This window comes from Podarcis gaigeae, assembly GCF_964106915.1.
Source record: "Podarcis gaigeae genome assembly, chromosome: 5".
Classification (NCBI taxonomy): Eukaryota; Metazoa; Chordata; class Lepidosauria; order Squamata; family Lacertidae; genus Podarcis; species Podarcis gaigeae.
In genome coordinates this window covers 92,407,606-92,424,011 of record NC_139681.1, presented here as the reverse complement: position 1 = coordinate 92,424,011, position 16,406 = coordinate 92,407,606, and the positions used below count along the sequence as shown (strand labels likewise).

General features: G+C 42.4%; 1 protein-coding gene across 3 annotated transcripts; it reads right to left on the bottom strand.

The window, feature by feature from the left end:
• Nucleotides 1-352: 352 nt before the first annotated feature.
• On the bottom strand, nucleotides 353-16,029 carry RFC4 (replication factor C subunit 4). Of its 3 annotated transcripts, XM_083739850.1 has the most exons (12): nucleotides 15,820-15,912; nucleotides 15,379-15,448; nucleotides 13,772-13,925; nucleotides 12,130-12,208; nucleotides 7,508-7,587; nucleotides 6,306-6,425; nucleotides 5,439-5,582; nucleotides 5,048-5,168; nucleotides 3,915-4,040; nucleotides 2,791-2,871; nucleotides 1,308-1,424; nucleotides 353-544 (listed from the first exon to the last, which is right to left on the bottom strand). In XM_083739850.1, exons 3-12 carry the CDS (start codon nucleotides 13,903-13,905, stop codon nucleotides 449-451), a joined length of 1,098 nt encoding a protein of 365 aa, XP_083595976.1. In that variant the 5' UTR covers nucleotides 13,906-13,925; nucleotides 15,379-15,448; nucleotides 15,820-15,912; the 3' UTR covers nucleotides 353-448. The 3 variants fall into 3 exon arrangements, with proteins under 3 accessions (XP_083595976.1, XP_083595977.1, XP_083595975.1); XM_083739851.1 differs by lacking the exons at nucleotides 15,379-15,448; nucleotides 15,820-15,912 and adding an exon at nucleotides 16,008-16,029; XM_083739849.1 differs by lacking the exon at nucleotides 15,379-15,448 and having other exon boundaries at nucleotides 15,820-15,974.
• Between the last annotated feature and the right edge of the window lie 377 nt (nucleotides 16,030-16,406).

Genomic DNA, 16,406 nt, shown 5'->3' with positions numbered 1-16,406 from the left:
AAAGTCTGTAAAGCTTATGCCATAATTTGTGTAAAATCTTCAAATTCCACAGGATAATTTATTTCAATAAGACCGCTAGGTGTAGAGAAACGTATCCTGAGTTCTTGTGCATTCTACAGCAACCTAAACCAAAATCCTAGTGAATGACAATACAGTAGAAGCAATGATAAAGTGAATTGGACTATGAAAGGTGAAATGACAAATGCTTAGCTATGGCAGCACTGTATTAGTTTTAAAGTATAACATTTAGGGAAAAAATACAAGAATAAAAAGTTGCATTCCTTTTTTTAAAGCTGCAGAAATGCTGTAAAAGTAAAGCTCATTTTCGTTGTACTGTTATACCACTAGAATGTCTGGCACAAAGGCTGTATTTTATTATCAAAAAGTACCACAAATAGCTGCATCAAATAGGATGAAGTAATCAAAAGGAAAATATTTTGCCGTGCTGTTAGTTGTTTTGAATTAGCTGCTGCATCACCACCGCACAGAGGCTAATCAACTGCAAGAACTCATCAGACCCATCTGCCAAGCACTTGTCTGTCTCCTGCCAAAAAAAGGAAAAGTTACAAGTTTTCAAGATCTCCCAAGATAACTATATAATGCATTCGGAGAAGAGGAGACTTTTACATCTCCCTGCCTCTCAGGAACATAAATTAGTTTTTCAAGCTGTTATAGGGAGCTTCAAAATCTAAAGTTTGACCGCCCCCAAGTGTACATTACTCAAGCCAACATTTTCTAAAGCTGGTTGGCAGACCATTTGTTAGAGGAATCTCTACCTAAATTTAAATTTGCATTTCTCAGCCAGTCTTGCAAGCAGGCTGCAGTTGCCTGTAACAAGACTGGTCTACAGGTATTGTCTCCAGGACAGAAAAAGGCACACCCAAAAAGTTACTGCCTTTGTTTCTCCCTAGCAGGAGTGAAAATCACACCTGTGAAATCTGTGTAAACTCATTGTGTCTTCCTGTTCTGAACAGGAATAAAATATCTCTGTTAATCACTGCATAAATGTCGTGCAATGCTAAAAATCTTCCCTCTGCTTTTCCATTGTGTGTAATGACTAGACAGATAGCTCAAGCAAGTTGGCTGGGGTAACGAACGGCCAATGTCCATTTATCTTGAAGCCCTTCTTACTACTGCCTGTTACCATAAAAGGAGAATTGCTTCATACAGGGAGAGTACCATTAGTATACCATTCTTTGGGAAGAATTCACTAATGCACAAATACTGTAAAGGATTTCTTATGGCCCCCAAACCACAAGCAAACATGCATTCTAGATGTAAAGAACTGAAACAGAATGGAGACTCACAGCAAGCTTCTCTGCAATAACAGATTTCTGCTTGTCACTGAGATCCTTCCTCTCAATAATGGTATCATGAAGCTGGTTTATAAACTGAGTAGCTGCGTAACCTTCATTGATCAGATTCTGGACATAGGGGAAAACAAATATTGGAAGCAGCTAGCATTAGCCGATTTAAACTAATAAGCTACAGGCTTAGACAACCAAAACATTACATCACTGCAGATGGAAAATACTCCTTGACTTACTGTAAATCACAAAAAGCTAGGAGAGACAAAGCTTAGTTTATCGTTGGCTCCCTACAATACCACGTAAGGTATATTGCAATATGAGATTTCTGAAAATAGAGAGTAACAATATTACCAAATACAAGCGTGCTATGTGATACAAATTCAGAACAGGTAGTTTAAATTGGATTTGTCTAATACCCAGAGGATTATTTGATGGTTCAGACAACAGGAGGCTATCTTGTTTTATTGTACACAAGTACCACACCATTGTTTAATGAGTCATTTTAGACACAAATCAGATTATTAGCTTAAGTGAAGTCTTGGAGTCAGCCTCATTGAGTATTCTGGAATACGTGTGTGTGTCACATGCCTAAGCACAGACCAGCTGCCAGGAAAGACTAAAGAGGTAAGATAAAATCATCTTCACAATTCATCTATTCCATCATCCAATTGTAAGGAAGTATATACAACACTCTAAAGCAAGAAGTGAGCTTAGGGAAGCTCTAACCTTAAAACAGTTGTCGTTAGCTGAAGTTTTTTAGCATCACCAGGGGCCAAGTTGTGATGACATGTTAGCCACTCCTGCTTTTAAAGTACTAACGTGCACTGTTAATCGCAAGGCAATGTCTCATCCACCTAGTCTCACACTACAGAAAGGCCATTTCATGTGCAGCTACCACTTATGCTTAGTAGGGCAGCTAGTGAAGCTGCCAAGAGGCTTGAAATGTCAGGCTTGGCAGCAAAGGATCTGGGATTATCAGATGTGCCGCCCCACAAGAAGTGTGTTGGAGATTAATGCAAGCCTACAGTTTTTGGATACACATTGCAGTAAGGACTGCAGAGCTGTTTGCAGGTGTGTAAAGCACATTTTGTAACTGGAGGGCCCCACTCCCTCTGGGAAACCTTTGGGGAAAGGGGGCACATATCAGTGGACAGAACCAGGGACAGAAGTAGGCAATGCTTTTGTGGGTAAAATAAATTTTATCCACACATAATGCATTTACTTCTGGGGATTTTTGTAACCAGGGAGTGCTACTCCTCCCTTTGAGAGTGCTTTCCCACCTAAGGTCGCAGGGAATAAATGTCAGGGAGTTCATGTTACATTTACACCATGACTGGCTTAAAGACGAGCAGTTTTTTGTTTCAACATGCTTACATAACCACTACTACCTCCTCTACAACTTGCCAATACAGAAAGAAAAGTAGCATAAAAAAAAAAATCTGATCTGAACCTTGTACATTTTAGATCTAAAGCAAGCTACCTTTGTTGCAGCTTCCAGTTTTTCAAATGAACCACTCTGACATGCGGTTAGTAGACCGTCTAAAATTCCTTGAGGGACAATCTAAAACAAAAGTTGCATAAAGAAAAACATTGAAGCACCGATAATAAAAAATAGAAACAGTGACTGCAAGTCCTGATGTGTAGGCAAAAGTTCAGAAGCCATCACCAGAACATACCATTTTCTATAGGTCGTCTTCACTTCAACCAATGTTCTAGGGTTTACACAACACACGTTTTAGGTAGGAAAATCCTCATATGGCAACTGCTGCACCACTGGTTTTTCCTCCAGTTTCATTCATCGCGCAATGCCAAAAAGGGGATGGCAGAACCTCTTTGCCCCACAGTTAGTGAGAACCAGCAGTTAGATTAGCAGTAAAGCAGTAGCAGTAGATTAGTGAAAGTCGTGTGCAGTTGCAGTATCTGTTTGGGATACCGTAACTTCACTCCATGACCTCATTTCCCTCCTGACAAATGGTTCAGAATGGATTAGGTATCCTTCCTATGTTTTAACCACCCCTTCATCATGGAACCAAGATGGTAGAAACATCAGTCCTGCCACATTTGCAATGCAATTTATGAAAGATTATGAATCCACAGTGTTGATTTCTGCCATATTCTATGCCTCTCTGTCTTCTGCTGGATCAGCAAACGTAAGTCTGTTTCAAACTTCCAGAACCACAGGTGTTCAGAGACAACATGCTCTGCCCCAAGATTCTGCTTTGGAAATGGATTTGGTCTCACATTTCCAAACTTATAAATGATCCTGTGACATAAGTTAGATGCAATAGCATCCACCTAGTAAATAAACATGTAATAAATCAGTCAGACCTAGCAGAAACAGAAATTAAGCAAAATGAAAGAGGACTGTATTCAAAAGCTTTTCTTCATGTTTGAATAATTCACAAGTTTCCATGGAATATATTTCTGTATGCCCTGTTTTGCACCCCTGTGAACTTCAGTATTAAGGGCAAGTCATGAAAGAAAAAGCAAGCGTGGTACAACTGAACAGATAGCTGTGAAGAAAAAAATACCATTTTATGTAAGCAGTTTTCCAATATTTGCAAGCATAGACTGGGCCAACTGAAATACACAAACTAGACCTACCCCTGCAATTTCAGTGACAACTTTCTCAGTGACCTCTTTCCCGCCTGTTAATCGTGTAGCGCTTTGAAGAAGTGTGATTGCTTTTCTCAAGTCCCCTTCTGCTGCACGGACAAGGTAAGAGACTGCCTGTGGAAGAAATAAATACTGCTTTATAAGAAAATCAAAGAAGAGATGAGGCAGTTGAGATCCTTTTCTGAAGCACTCTTCTTTTCCTACAGCAGATTCCAATTCAGTAGGAAGGCTAACACATTCAGGGGGGCGAACACAGCACTTTCCCCATTTGTCACATGTAGTTACACATTTTCTTTCTCAACTACAAATCAACAGATGCTATAAGGGTAATCACATTATAAGTGGTGTGATCTGTCCCCATGGCTTTTGTCCAACCTTGTCAGATCTCTGTATCACAACACGGATAACGTTCTAGGAACACAAGAGTAAGCGTTATGTTTAATCTCACAAGTTTGAGCTAGAACAGAATGCTTCCTTTAGCAAAGTTAAGCAAATAAACAAATAATTTACAAATAAGTTTTCCTCCTCCCTCTTCTGTAACTATGTGTGAGCTCTCTCGCTGCTGCCAGAGAGGCCTACTGTGTTTATTTAAACAGGGATGCAGTTCAGTGTGACTGTAGATGCCAGGACTGGTATGAATGGGTAGGCACCATTTGCTCCAAACAAAGCCCCGTGACACTGGCAGCATGAGGCTGCAGCACTCCTGAATAAAAGCAGGGTAGCATGGGTCTTGATATTGAAGAGGCAGGCCTAAACTCAGCCTCTCCAGCACTGCAGTCTGCAGTCTGCACCCTAGCTTAATAAACTTAATAAAGAGGTAAGGCTATACCACTGCACTGCAAAACCACTTGTGTACTCTAGAATGCCACTAGTCTGTACTCTGAACTTGTGGCATACTTGCCAAAAATACTAGCCACCACTGACCTGGCACAGAAATTCCCTAACTATGCTTAATTATTTTGACTAAGTTGCTGGACCAACTCCCCTTCTGTAAAATATGGGTAATGATTATACTATGCATGTAGCTCAGCGGTGACCCAGAAAAAAATACACTAAGCATTGCGTCCATCTCTTTTCACAGAATTAAAAACAATGAATCTCTGAATGAACAGAAAAGCTACCTCACTGCTGACTGCCACATTCTCCTTTTCAGCAATGTCTAGAAGTCTCTCTTGCTGGATTTTGTCTGAAAGGGGCTTGAAACGAAATTTGGAGCATCGGGATGTTATGGGTTCAATTATCCTGTGAAAAAGAGAAAGTGAAACGCAATTACAAGAGGAATCCACCCTCTCTAGTTTCCGCAGAACACGACAATATATTTTCCACTACTTCCTGCCCCTTAGCAATAAAATAAAATTTAGCAATGCATCAATTGTGCTACGTTCCTCATTTTCCAAGGGGAATCAAGCAACTCTACAATGCAAGTTTAGGATTTTTACAATGGGAACCAGGAAATAATAAATATTTTCCATCAAACAATAAGTAAGAAAGCATGGTGAAACCCATACATACCTGCTGATGTAATTACAAATAAGGCAGAAGCGTGTTGTTTTGGATTCTCTCTCCATGGTGCGCCGTAAAGCTGCCTGGGCTGCTGAGGTCATAGAATCCGCTTCGTCCAAGATTATAATCTTAAACGGGGGACACGGCTTGCCACTAAACACACACCCATTGCAAAAACATGCATTAACAACTTAAGGTACTAGTGCAGGTTATATTTGCAAATCCAACAAATGATGATATCAGTATTGCTTAGCCACTTTTATCCATTTCTGAGATTTGAAAGATGTTTTAATATTTCGGAACTTCTATTTCAAGGATGACACGTGTCTCAGAACATATTCTGTTCAAGTTCTGACAGTGTATTCAGGGCTGGCCAAGACAATTTGCTGCCTGAAGGACAAGCTAACGTCCCTCACACTATTCCAGCGTACTGCAATCTTGAGTTCCCTGGTGTCGTGGCTCACAGACTCCCATCTTCCCCAGCTAGCTTGGCCATAACTCAGCCAACTCTTCAAGTAACTGACAGATTGAATGTTGGAAATAAAATGTCACACACAATGACTGACAAGCTGCTGTCTGTATGCCAGCAACTGAATCATTCAGGGTGCTATAGAAGACAAGTGCATTCAGCATTTGGGAAGCTTGCACACAATTCACGGCTTCCATAAATGTCCTATCTGGTACAGTGGTGCAAGACATATGAAGGATAAATTCCTTCAGAATGCAGTTATGCTCCCGTGACTCACTTGAGAGCCCAAAATCCACCGTGCGATGATGCTGACTCGTGGCTTAATTTAGCATTACAGAGCGAACCCTTATAAAACTAAAGCAGAGACAAATACAATCCTACGAGGCAGCTTTGATCATTGCGCTTACTCTGAACGACTTCCCGACACCGTTAGCTGAGCAAAGCTCTTCACTTTCTCTCGAATGACTTGTATTCCACGTTCATCAGATGCATTCAGCTCGAGGACTCTCTGCCGGAACAGTTCGGGTCTGTTTATCAGAATAGAAATTCGGCCAAATATTAACCTATTTGTTATACCAAGCTATTAATCTGGTTTTGAATTCTGGACGTTGCTTTTCCTTGGTTAAAACAAGGTTTTCTCGCTCCCCTTCCTCCCTTTTGCTTGGGGAACTGGACTACATATTAATTATTTATTTAACTTATGAATCACTAACATCCCGAAGTGATTTGACAACAAAAACATGAAACTATAAAAACAATTGTGCCCAAAACAGATACAGACTAGGATAAAGCATCTCAACTTGATTTCCCGCATGAAGTTGGCTCTGGATTTCCCGCATGAAGTTGGTCTAGATCAGCATTTTCCAACCAAGTGTCCTCCGTATGTTCCCTACTACAACTCCCATCAGCTGTACTTGATAGGTCTGGTGCGAATTGCAGTCCAAAGGGCATCAGCTTGGTGAAGGCTGTACTAGAAGGCACACAAGGCCTTCTCTAGCCCTATGATTAGTGATCAGAACGTCCTAAAGTTGTTAAAACTTCTATATTGATTGTAAAAGGAACTCACTTCGATGACTAACAAAACACTCAAATCACTTGAGTGACATTCCCCCCTATTTTTGTTCATCTCTTCTCTATTTATATATGCAAGTTATGAATATGCAACTGAAGGAAAATCTCAATTTTAAAAAAAACCCACCTAGTCTCAAGGAGGAGACTGCATGAATGGGGGTGGGCAGTTCAAGTACCTATCTCGCTCCATAATACATAGTGTTAGACTTTGTGGCCACAAATTCTGCAGCCATGCATTACTGTTTTGCTTCCAAACAACTCAAAATCATCATGATCTCAGTTTGGAAAATTACCTTTTGGTTACCTTTCTTAAAGTCTCAGCTTCAGTAACTATGCCTTAAAACTGTTCTGCCGATGTTAACTACAGGTTTCTCTCTTCTGGAGGAAAAGAAATGCCTGCAAACTCAAGATTCACTCTGCCTAATTTCTGCTTCTTCATGTTGCACTAAACCAAGTGCCTACTATTAAGTCACCAAAAGTACTAGAGGATTGTCGGACTCAAAACAGACACTTGAATGCCACTACATCCCACACTTACCCAAAGAGTTCTCTGGCTGCTGCCAAAATAGTGGATGTTTTCCCAGTTCCAGGTGGGCCATAGAACAAGAGATTGGGAAGCTGCAACAGCAGGAGGTTAAACAATTCTGTCATACAATGTTTTGTAAGTGGATATTTTAGAGAAACAAGAAACCTCAGGCGATGTTATCATTGAGTATTTGTTTTACAACACTTGCATAGGTGTCTATGCCACAACTCAAGCATGGGACACGATTTTGCAAATAAGAGTTGTGTATAATTGCAGGCATAGATTTTAATTTGATCAATATTTACCGGCCTGTTTCAAATGCTATCTTTATGCTTTAGTTTTTTATTTTCAAAATGTTGTAATTGGTAACCCCAAGACAGAAGGGAAAAAGTGAAACAGATGCTTTAGATAATATTTTAAATGCTATACAGAGATGCATACTTGAGTTGGACACAGGACAGGTCAATAGATGATTTGGTCAAATAGAAATCTAGTGTTCTAATTAATTTAATGCTTTAAAGCAATAACAAAAGGCAATTTAATCATCAACAGGTCTGATAATTATGCTAACCAAGAAATGAACTAATTGTGAATAAATGATATTAACTTGTTTTTTAAAAAATGAATGATAACAATGCTTGTAACAATGCAAAGAAACATTTTCTATTAAAATCAACAAGAGTTATTCGCTTTGGATTTTGTCACAGAACACACACAGAAGTGTCTTTTGTGTTTTACTTCAACCAATTTCCTTCAGCATTTTTTTAAAAAAATAGCCAATCTGTTTCTGCCCACTGTTTCTGCCCAATCCCTCAAAGGAGCTTTACATTGGGGGGAAATAGCCAGATCACATTGAGGAAGTCCTTCAGCAAGGAAGACGTTTGTCGCAGGGCAAGTCTAGGGGATCAGGAGCCCTCACACACCTGCTGACAAAATGACACTATAATAAAATTGAAATACGTAAATGGCCACCTATCCAGCAGCGTTTTTGGCTTCATGGAACATTGGGCTGCAGGCAAATAAGTAGGCTGTCAATTAGAATCACAGAACTGTATAGTTGGAAGGGACCATAAGGGTCATCTAGTCCAACCCCCTGCAATACAGGAATCTTTTGCCCAACATGGGGCTCAATTGACAATATTTGATCAGTACATACTAACTAATGAACATGTATGTTTTAAACATTCGGGCAAAAATAGAAAGAGAAAGAAATCAGTGGGATTTCTGGTCCTTTCTCTTGCAACCACAGAAATATCAGACTGTCTTTTGAAAGTCATCATCTCCACTCTCCTTTTTAAAAGAAGCTCATGCTTGCATTTTTAAAATCTGTGTGTCTTTGTCTCTGATTACTGCAAAAGATAAGCCAATCGTCTTTTTAAAGAGCCATTTGACACTTAGTGCTCCATGGAACCCAAACGTCCCCTTGGGTGTGCTGAGAGCTCACTGCTTGGTTCTGTGGATTCCAACCTCCATGCTTCAGAGCATGTTTAGGGTTATACAGGACCCATCTGAATTTTCATTTTCATAATGGTATGGCAGGAATAATGCACTATTCTACAGGTTTGTGGGGTTCATACATAAACAGAGCTGAACACCAAACAGCCACTATCCTACCACTTTACTCAACATTTGGTACTTTTACGGAAAACCTACACTTGCCAATCAATGAATGAATACCACAAACTTGAACAGCACATTTAGCCGGCACCTACAATAATGTCTGATGAAGGATCTCCTAATCCTTTATCTAACTTAAATGGCTGTATTTTTAGCAGAGCTGTAACATGACCAAGCTACGCTATTTCTGACTGTTGCCAATGATGAAGTTATGGTGCCTATAGGTGGCTTATTATCAGGCTAAAGATACGTGGAAATTTACAACACACGGTGCAAAACACTTTCAAAAGCATGGACATTTCCACATAGAAAACATGTTATAATCATAGGGTTGGAAGGGACCCTGAGGATCCTCTAGTCCAACCCCCTGCCATGCAGGAAAATGCAGCTATCCCATATGGGGATCGAACCTCCAACCTTGATGTTATCAGCACCACGCTCTAACCAACTGAGCTATTCTAACAAGCTGTAGACTAATTTCAAGATGCTGGTCAATTGATTACTTATTATTTAACGATGGTCAAATATCCCATGTAGTACTCTGAATCATCTTAAAATGAAACTATTCAATACTTCAGGTGCTAAAGAGACTGGACATGTTCAGGGGCAGATTAAGGTGCCCTGGAGCAGTGTTGACAAGAGATATCCTGCTTTTTAACATGTGAAATTTTTGTTGTAGTTGAGTTCTTAGAAATGAGCCATGTACAACCCATCATTACTGTCCTGCCCTTCCCCCACAATTATTAGCACCTAGCCTTAGCACTTGATATCTCCTCCAAAGAATGCATGAGACGGAGTGGGAGTTTAGCTGCAAGTTTTAAGATGTTCCAGTGGAAGCATATCTTCTTCAAACTCCAGCTAAATATTCTTACCAAAAGACTAGGTTGCAAAGTATTTTATTTACGTAAAAGCATTTTTATCATGCTTTATCCCAGCAACTTACAGATGTCAGGCCTCAGGCATCTTTTTTTTTAATGACACAAAAAGAAAAGGAATTGGGGGGAGGAAAAAAAAATCAGGTACTATTTCTTAGTTACAGAGTTCTTGTAATGAACAGCTGGAATGAAAAGATTACAAGAGTAGGAGGAGCCAAGTACTACTGGCCTTTCGTACAAAGCAGATACTGGGAAGAATGATACAAAGGATGAATATGATTAAATATGATGCACATTTCCCTAGGAAGGCAAGATCGAGCTCTATGTGAAATATCAGATACAGAAAAGGGTGGGATTCAGCTAATTTTCCGCTCTAGGGCAAAGGTAGTTCCTCCCTCCACACATGCCCTATGCTGTCCCTAAATCTGCTCTGGAGGACTGAGGGAAACTCCTGAACAGATCATAGGGGCATGCAGAAGAAGAGGGGGAAGAACATTTCATTATGCAAGAGGAAATCCTTGTACTGATGGAATGCTCATCTTAGCTCTATGTTGAATAAAACCAATATAGTGAAGAAGTTTGGGTCTATGTACAAGAGGAACAGACTTCCATTCATGCAACAGGAGTTCCCCCGCTTCCCTTCTCCCTGAAGCCCCCTAATATCTACTCCATAAGATTCCCCCAATTCTTTACAGCAAATTTGAGAACTGTTCAAGGAACTTCAGGGCAGAGGAAGGAGAGGAAGAGGAAGGGGGAAGTCCCATTGCAAGAGTTAAGTCCACTTGTACAATGTTCTATTTCACGTAGACAAGGCTGGACTTACAATGGTGCCATTACGTTAACTGTACCAGATTATTTTTTGTAGTCCTTGAAAGCTTATGCCATAGCCCTTAATATACCACAGTACTTATTTTGTAGTACTTTCATGTGTTCCTTTCAGGGTAAGGGGAAGCCCTATTCGGAAAGGCCCTAATCTCCTCAATCAGGCCTTGCACCCAGACATCCAGTTTTCTACAATTTAAACTGGTAGGTCTGGAGCCTCAGAATTATCTGTCAATCATTCGTCAGAAGTCACTCATCACCACAGAGGTAGAAAAGGGCAGGAGGAAGGCACTGTGACCTAAGGGTTGGCTTGCTCTGGTTATTTGATGTTTTGCTGAGACAAAAGTGCAATGGGTAACTGGCTGCAAGCAGGTCAATGGAGTGTGAAATGTCTGCATGCAGTGGAGTGCTGGATTTGGCCTGGGAGGAAACCTGAGATGGGGCAAGCGAATTACACTGACCTTTTCTGTGACCCAAAGTACGGGTGTATTTTTGGGCCAGAGAGCCCAACCAGCCACTAACATAAACGACAAGAGAAAGGCTGGGGGGCGGGGTAGAGTTGTCTGAGCTTCTATTGCCGCATTTTAAAGCATTGTTTAACAACCCTAAAAATACACATGAGGTTGTACTAAGTTCTATGCATAGAGGAAATGTATTTAAATTAATGACTGTAAGTTAGTCATGCCTGTTAACTTCAGTGGGTTTGTTCTGAGTAGGACTAGCACTGGATATGCAACCCTGGTTGTTTCAGAGTTTGGTGTTCATTTGCTTCTTTTAGGAAATGCAGAGGGAAGCCTTTGAAGTCTATTTCAGCAGTGGCACTGGGAAGGGGCTGATTAAACTGGGCAGGAGCCGTAACTCAGCGGCAGAGCAGCACACTGTTCAGTCTGTGGCATGTCCACAAAGGACTGAGAAAGATGTCTGTCTGAAGTCCCGGACAGCTGCAGCAAATCAGTACAGACAGTACCCCGAGCCAGATAGACCAACGGGACAATGCAGCTTCCTAAACTGTTCCAGAACTTTCGCTTCTGGTTGTTTTTTTGCCATCAAAATCTATTCCCCACAAAAGGAGTCCCAAGAGCATGATACTCCTGGAGACTCACTGAAGAAGTTGTCCCATATTACACGTTACCTCTCAACTGTTAAGGATTTATTGTAATTTTTGTTGTTGTTCTGTAAGCTGTTCTGGGAGCATACAGCTGCAGAAGGGCCAATAAATTTTATTCTGACTATATAGACACATAAGTATGATTCATAAGACTACACACAATAATTATCTTCTACTGGAAAAATTAACGTTGGGAGAACAACAACACTCACGTCAGCTCCTTGTAAGGTTTTCTTCAGTACTGCAACAACTTCCTCTTGAAATGCAACTTCATCCATGCATTTTGGGCGGCTACATAAAAAAAAAGAATGAAAAAAACTTAGCATGTATTATTAATATTTTCTGAACAGAAGTAACGATACATGTAACTTCTCTGTTCCTTTAGATCAATGAGCAAAGCCATTCTCTTCTATGGAACTTAGTGGTCCAAGGATGTAGAGTACAGCTGTCACAGTTGTGTCACCCATCCTGTGGAAATCATTCCAAAGGCTTGCATTTGGCTTCCTTGCTATTTTCACTGCCTGCTGAAAATGATTTTAGGAAAGCTTTTAAATGAATATACTGCAGAGTCTAATAAATTTCAGCAGCTACCAGCTTTTCTTTTTTTTTTTTACAGAGATAAACAAGCAAATAACCCGTCAAATCTGGAGCTTAACAAATATTTCAGTCAAAGCAGCAAGTCTTAATAGCTAATACTCTGCTGCAAAAAAATAAGACATCTGGCGATGTAGTAACCAGCCACAGATGAGCAACGTGGCCTGCCTGTGCGAGCAGTGCAACATCAAAGAAGCTGTCAACAGAAGTCCAGCTTCTACTTTTCCACAGAAAGAACCTCTGCAATCTTCCACAGGCCACTCCTCTGACACTGCACTGCTTATATACGAGAATTAACTTTGGACTGGCATTCATATAACACAGTCCTCTGAAGTGAAACAGAGCACCAACACAAGGAGAGGCATAATATATGTGGAGACATCTAGTGGTTACAGTCATAGTCATTATTTAAAACAGTGGTTTTCAACCAGTGTGCCCTAGCACCCTGGGGTGCCTTGACTGATGGTCAAGGGTGCAGAGGGAAACACTGGCCTCTGTCCCTCTTCCCTTTCTCCTCAGATGCCTTCTCGGGTCTCTGCCTCCCAAAGGCTTGCATGGCTGCTTGTTACAGCAGCCCTGGCTACAAGCTCCCTAGGCAAATGGTGCCTCTGGGCTCGCCAGGGGTGCTGGTTGTCAGGAGCTGAGGTGGCCTTGGAGTAAGCAAGCAAGGGAGGGAACCCATCCAGCCAGTCCACCAGCCCCAGGCACCTCTCTTTGGGGTGGGGGGGGGCAGCTCAGAGACCATGGGCGGTGGCTGCCCAGAGAACTCCCAATGAGAGGCGAGAGGAGGCTGAGGGAGCACTCCACAAGGGAGGGGTGAGGGGCTGCCAGCTCTGCAGGCAAGGGGTGACATAACTGGGCTCCTGAGCCCCACAGGGGTGCCGCAGAAAGAATGTAGTTGGTCAAGGGAGCCATGGACTCAAAAAAAGTTGAAAACCTATGATTTAAAACGCCTCCAATGTAGATGATCACATTCCCCTAGCAATGAGGCTGGGAAACTTTTTATGCCAAAGGCCACATTTCCACATGGACAACCTTCTGGGGGCTGCATGCCAGTGGTGGGTGGGTCAAGAGGAAATAGTGGGCAGATCAACAGATGCAGTTCTTTATCTTTGCACAGCAGGCTACATGTCAGCCATACAAGAGTCAATTTCTACACACCCCTTCACTCAGGCAAGCAAGAGGCGTTCTTCATCCCTCGCATTCATCTTGGGCAATTACAACACTCATTTAGATACCAAAGCAGAGTCCAATACTTACTATTTTTCTACCCAAGGAATAGCTCTGACCCTTTTGCCCTCCCCACTGCCTCCTGCAGTGGCAGCTGTTCCCCGATCTTTGGTAGATGGGGGTTTAGTGCTGATTGAAGATGGTCCTTTCAGAAATGCCTGCATTGCTGCTGTTTCTCACCAGTCTGCAAAGAAGGAACGGGAAGGAAATGATGCACATGTGTCATTTGAAAAATTAGTTTTGTAATTTGATAGCTCCACTCATTTCTCAGTTGCCTCAATCCTGTCACCACTGATAAGAATAAATAGTGAAGCAATTATTTTTGTTGAACCATTTCATTTATAACCATAAAAGCCTTCAAGGCTATATTTTTTTTCTTCTGATATAAGAACAAAAAGGGTGAAGTCTGCAAGGATACGTTGTCACATGATCAAGAACCAACAAAGACTTTTTACTCAGAAATGTCATTTTCACACTTTAAAATCATGAGATTAAAGTCCTGCTATACAACAGGAAAAAGTAGTTTAATTTTGCTGATTTCATGGACCAGCTGGCTTCCACCTCAATAGGGAAGAATGTATCAGATCCAGCTTTTTGTAAAGTGTGTGTTCCAGGAGCAGGCTACAACGTGCCCTTCACAATTCAGAGAACTGTGGTGTACAATTCCCATCAACCCCAGCCAGTATAGGCAACGAGATGGGATTAAGTGAGTTGTAGTCCACAAACAGCACCTGTGTAGCATCACATTGGCTACCTTATGGTGTATGTTTTATTTGGACCAGTCATGAGCTGCACCCAATCATGGCTTCTCTATGCACATCCATGAAACATACACTACAATCTGCAAGCAAGTTGCACAGAAACCCTGATGACAATTACACAACTCCAATGTCCATGCATTCTTCTATACAGTGAACAATCCTCTATCTGAAGGGCTGTCAGAGAACAGTTTTCTGTTTGAAAGAGTCCCTGGTGTACATCTCCTGTTCAAAGATAAGCAGACTGTATCAAGCTCCCCAAGTTCTGAGATCTGGAGGGGCAAATGGATAGCTCAGGAAGTGGAGCATGAAACTCTTAATCAGAGGGTTGTGAGTTCAAATCCCATGTTGGGTAAAAGATTCCTGCATTGCAGGGAGCTGGATTAGATGATCCTTGTGGTCCCTTCCGACTCTACAATTCTGTGATTCGATCACCCTGCCAGCAGTCAAGCAAGAGACAGCCTTTTCTGCACTAGACACTCCCCCCCCCCCCGCAGGAGCATTTGGCCCCATCCCTACATGTATTTAAGGCGCACCTTTTTCGCACAAGCCCCTTTGGGGTTGGGACACTACACGGCTTAACTAAGCTGCATATAGCCCACCCTGAGACTGCATGGGGGAAGAGCAGACTATAAATACAAATAAGCACGCAAGCAGCCTAAGGAAGGGGAGCAGTTGGGGCCTGGAAGCTGCCTGTCAAAAGCAGGTGGGCAGCGACAGCAACCCCCACTCCCATTACTGCGGGAGGGTATTTCTATTTCAGTTTGTCCAATATTTCCAAATTTAAACATCAACATACATACATACATATATATATATAATACAGACACACACATATGTATGTATGTATAGTTTTATGCATATATATCTATTACCTACATATCTATATCTATCTGTGCGATGATTTTTGTCTCTCTAGTTGGTTGGATGTAAGTTGCTTTGGGCTGCCCTGGGCAGGATAAAGCAACAACAACAAGTGTAAGCAACCACCCTCCGCCCACCCCCTCAATGCTTCAGCTACATAATAATAATAATTTATTATTTATACCCCGCCCATCTGGCTGGGTTTCCCCAACCACTCTGGGCGGCTTCCAACAGAACACTAAAATACAATAACCTACTAAACATTAAAAGCTTCCCTAAACAGGGCTATGTTATCTAAGTAAACACAGGGACTCCTCTCGGCCCACAAAACACAGCAGTGCCCCGGATCCCTGAAGGGGGTGGGACGCAGGTGGAGGAATAAACTCCCTTCTTCCCCCCGCTCGCTCCTTCAAGGGGTTCGCCACCGCGTGCGCGCGTCCCCCTCATTAAAGGCACCTGCGAAGCGGCCGCGCGCACAGATCTCCTCAGGCCTCTTTAACGCGCAGCTGAAGCGGCCTCCCTTTCCCTTCCCTTCCCTTCCCTTCCCCCAGAACTCCCGCCAAAACCGATCGTTTGGGTCAAGGGGCGGGACCACTTCCGTGTATATACGTATGTATGAGGGCGCGCTAGCAATACGAATGGACCATAGAGATCCGACCCAAGATTCGGTTCCCCGAGGGAGGGAAATAAGGAGGGAGGGAAGGTGGGCGGGGGGAAAGGACACTGGCGCATCACGTGCCGCGCCATATATGGAGATGTGGGCCAGCCGGCCGGCCTTCCCTCGCCTAAGGCGAACGTCGTTTGCGAGACGGAAGCGACGCGCGGGCGCTGAACTGTAAGCTCCTCCCCGTTCTCTGGATAGAGGAGGAGGAGGAGGGAATTGTCCGCGTGAGAAGAGATTTGAGCATGCGCGCACAAAGTATTGCCGACCATTCCCTGCCGACGCGGGTCGTGGGGCGCATGCGTGCGCGAGAGTGTGCCTGGAGTATTGAACTTGAGTTTTAGCTGCAGGCAGCGTTTTGTTAGTCATACGGGGCAGTCCG

Bases quoted from the DNA above. Each gene is read 5' to 3' on its own strand.
- RFC4 (XM_083739851.1), bottom strand. From the start codon at position 13,905: ATGCAGGCATTTCTGAAAGGACCATCTTCAATCAGCACTAAACCCCCA. The intron at 12,209-13,771 runs GTAAGTATTGGA...TTTTTTATGTAG, and splicing joins ATTCCTTGGGTAGAAAAATA to CCGCCCAAAATGCATGGATG. The intron at 2,872-3,914 runs GTAGGTCTAGTT...CTTTTGTTTTAG, and splicing joins TTGTCACTGAAATTGCAGGG to ATTGTCCCTCAAGGAATTTT.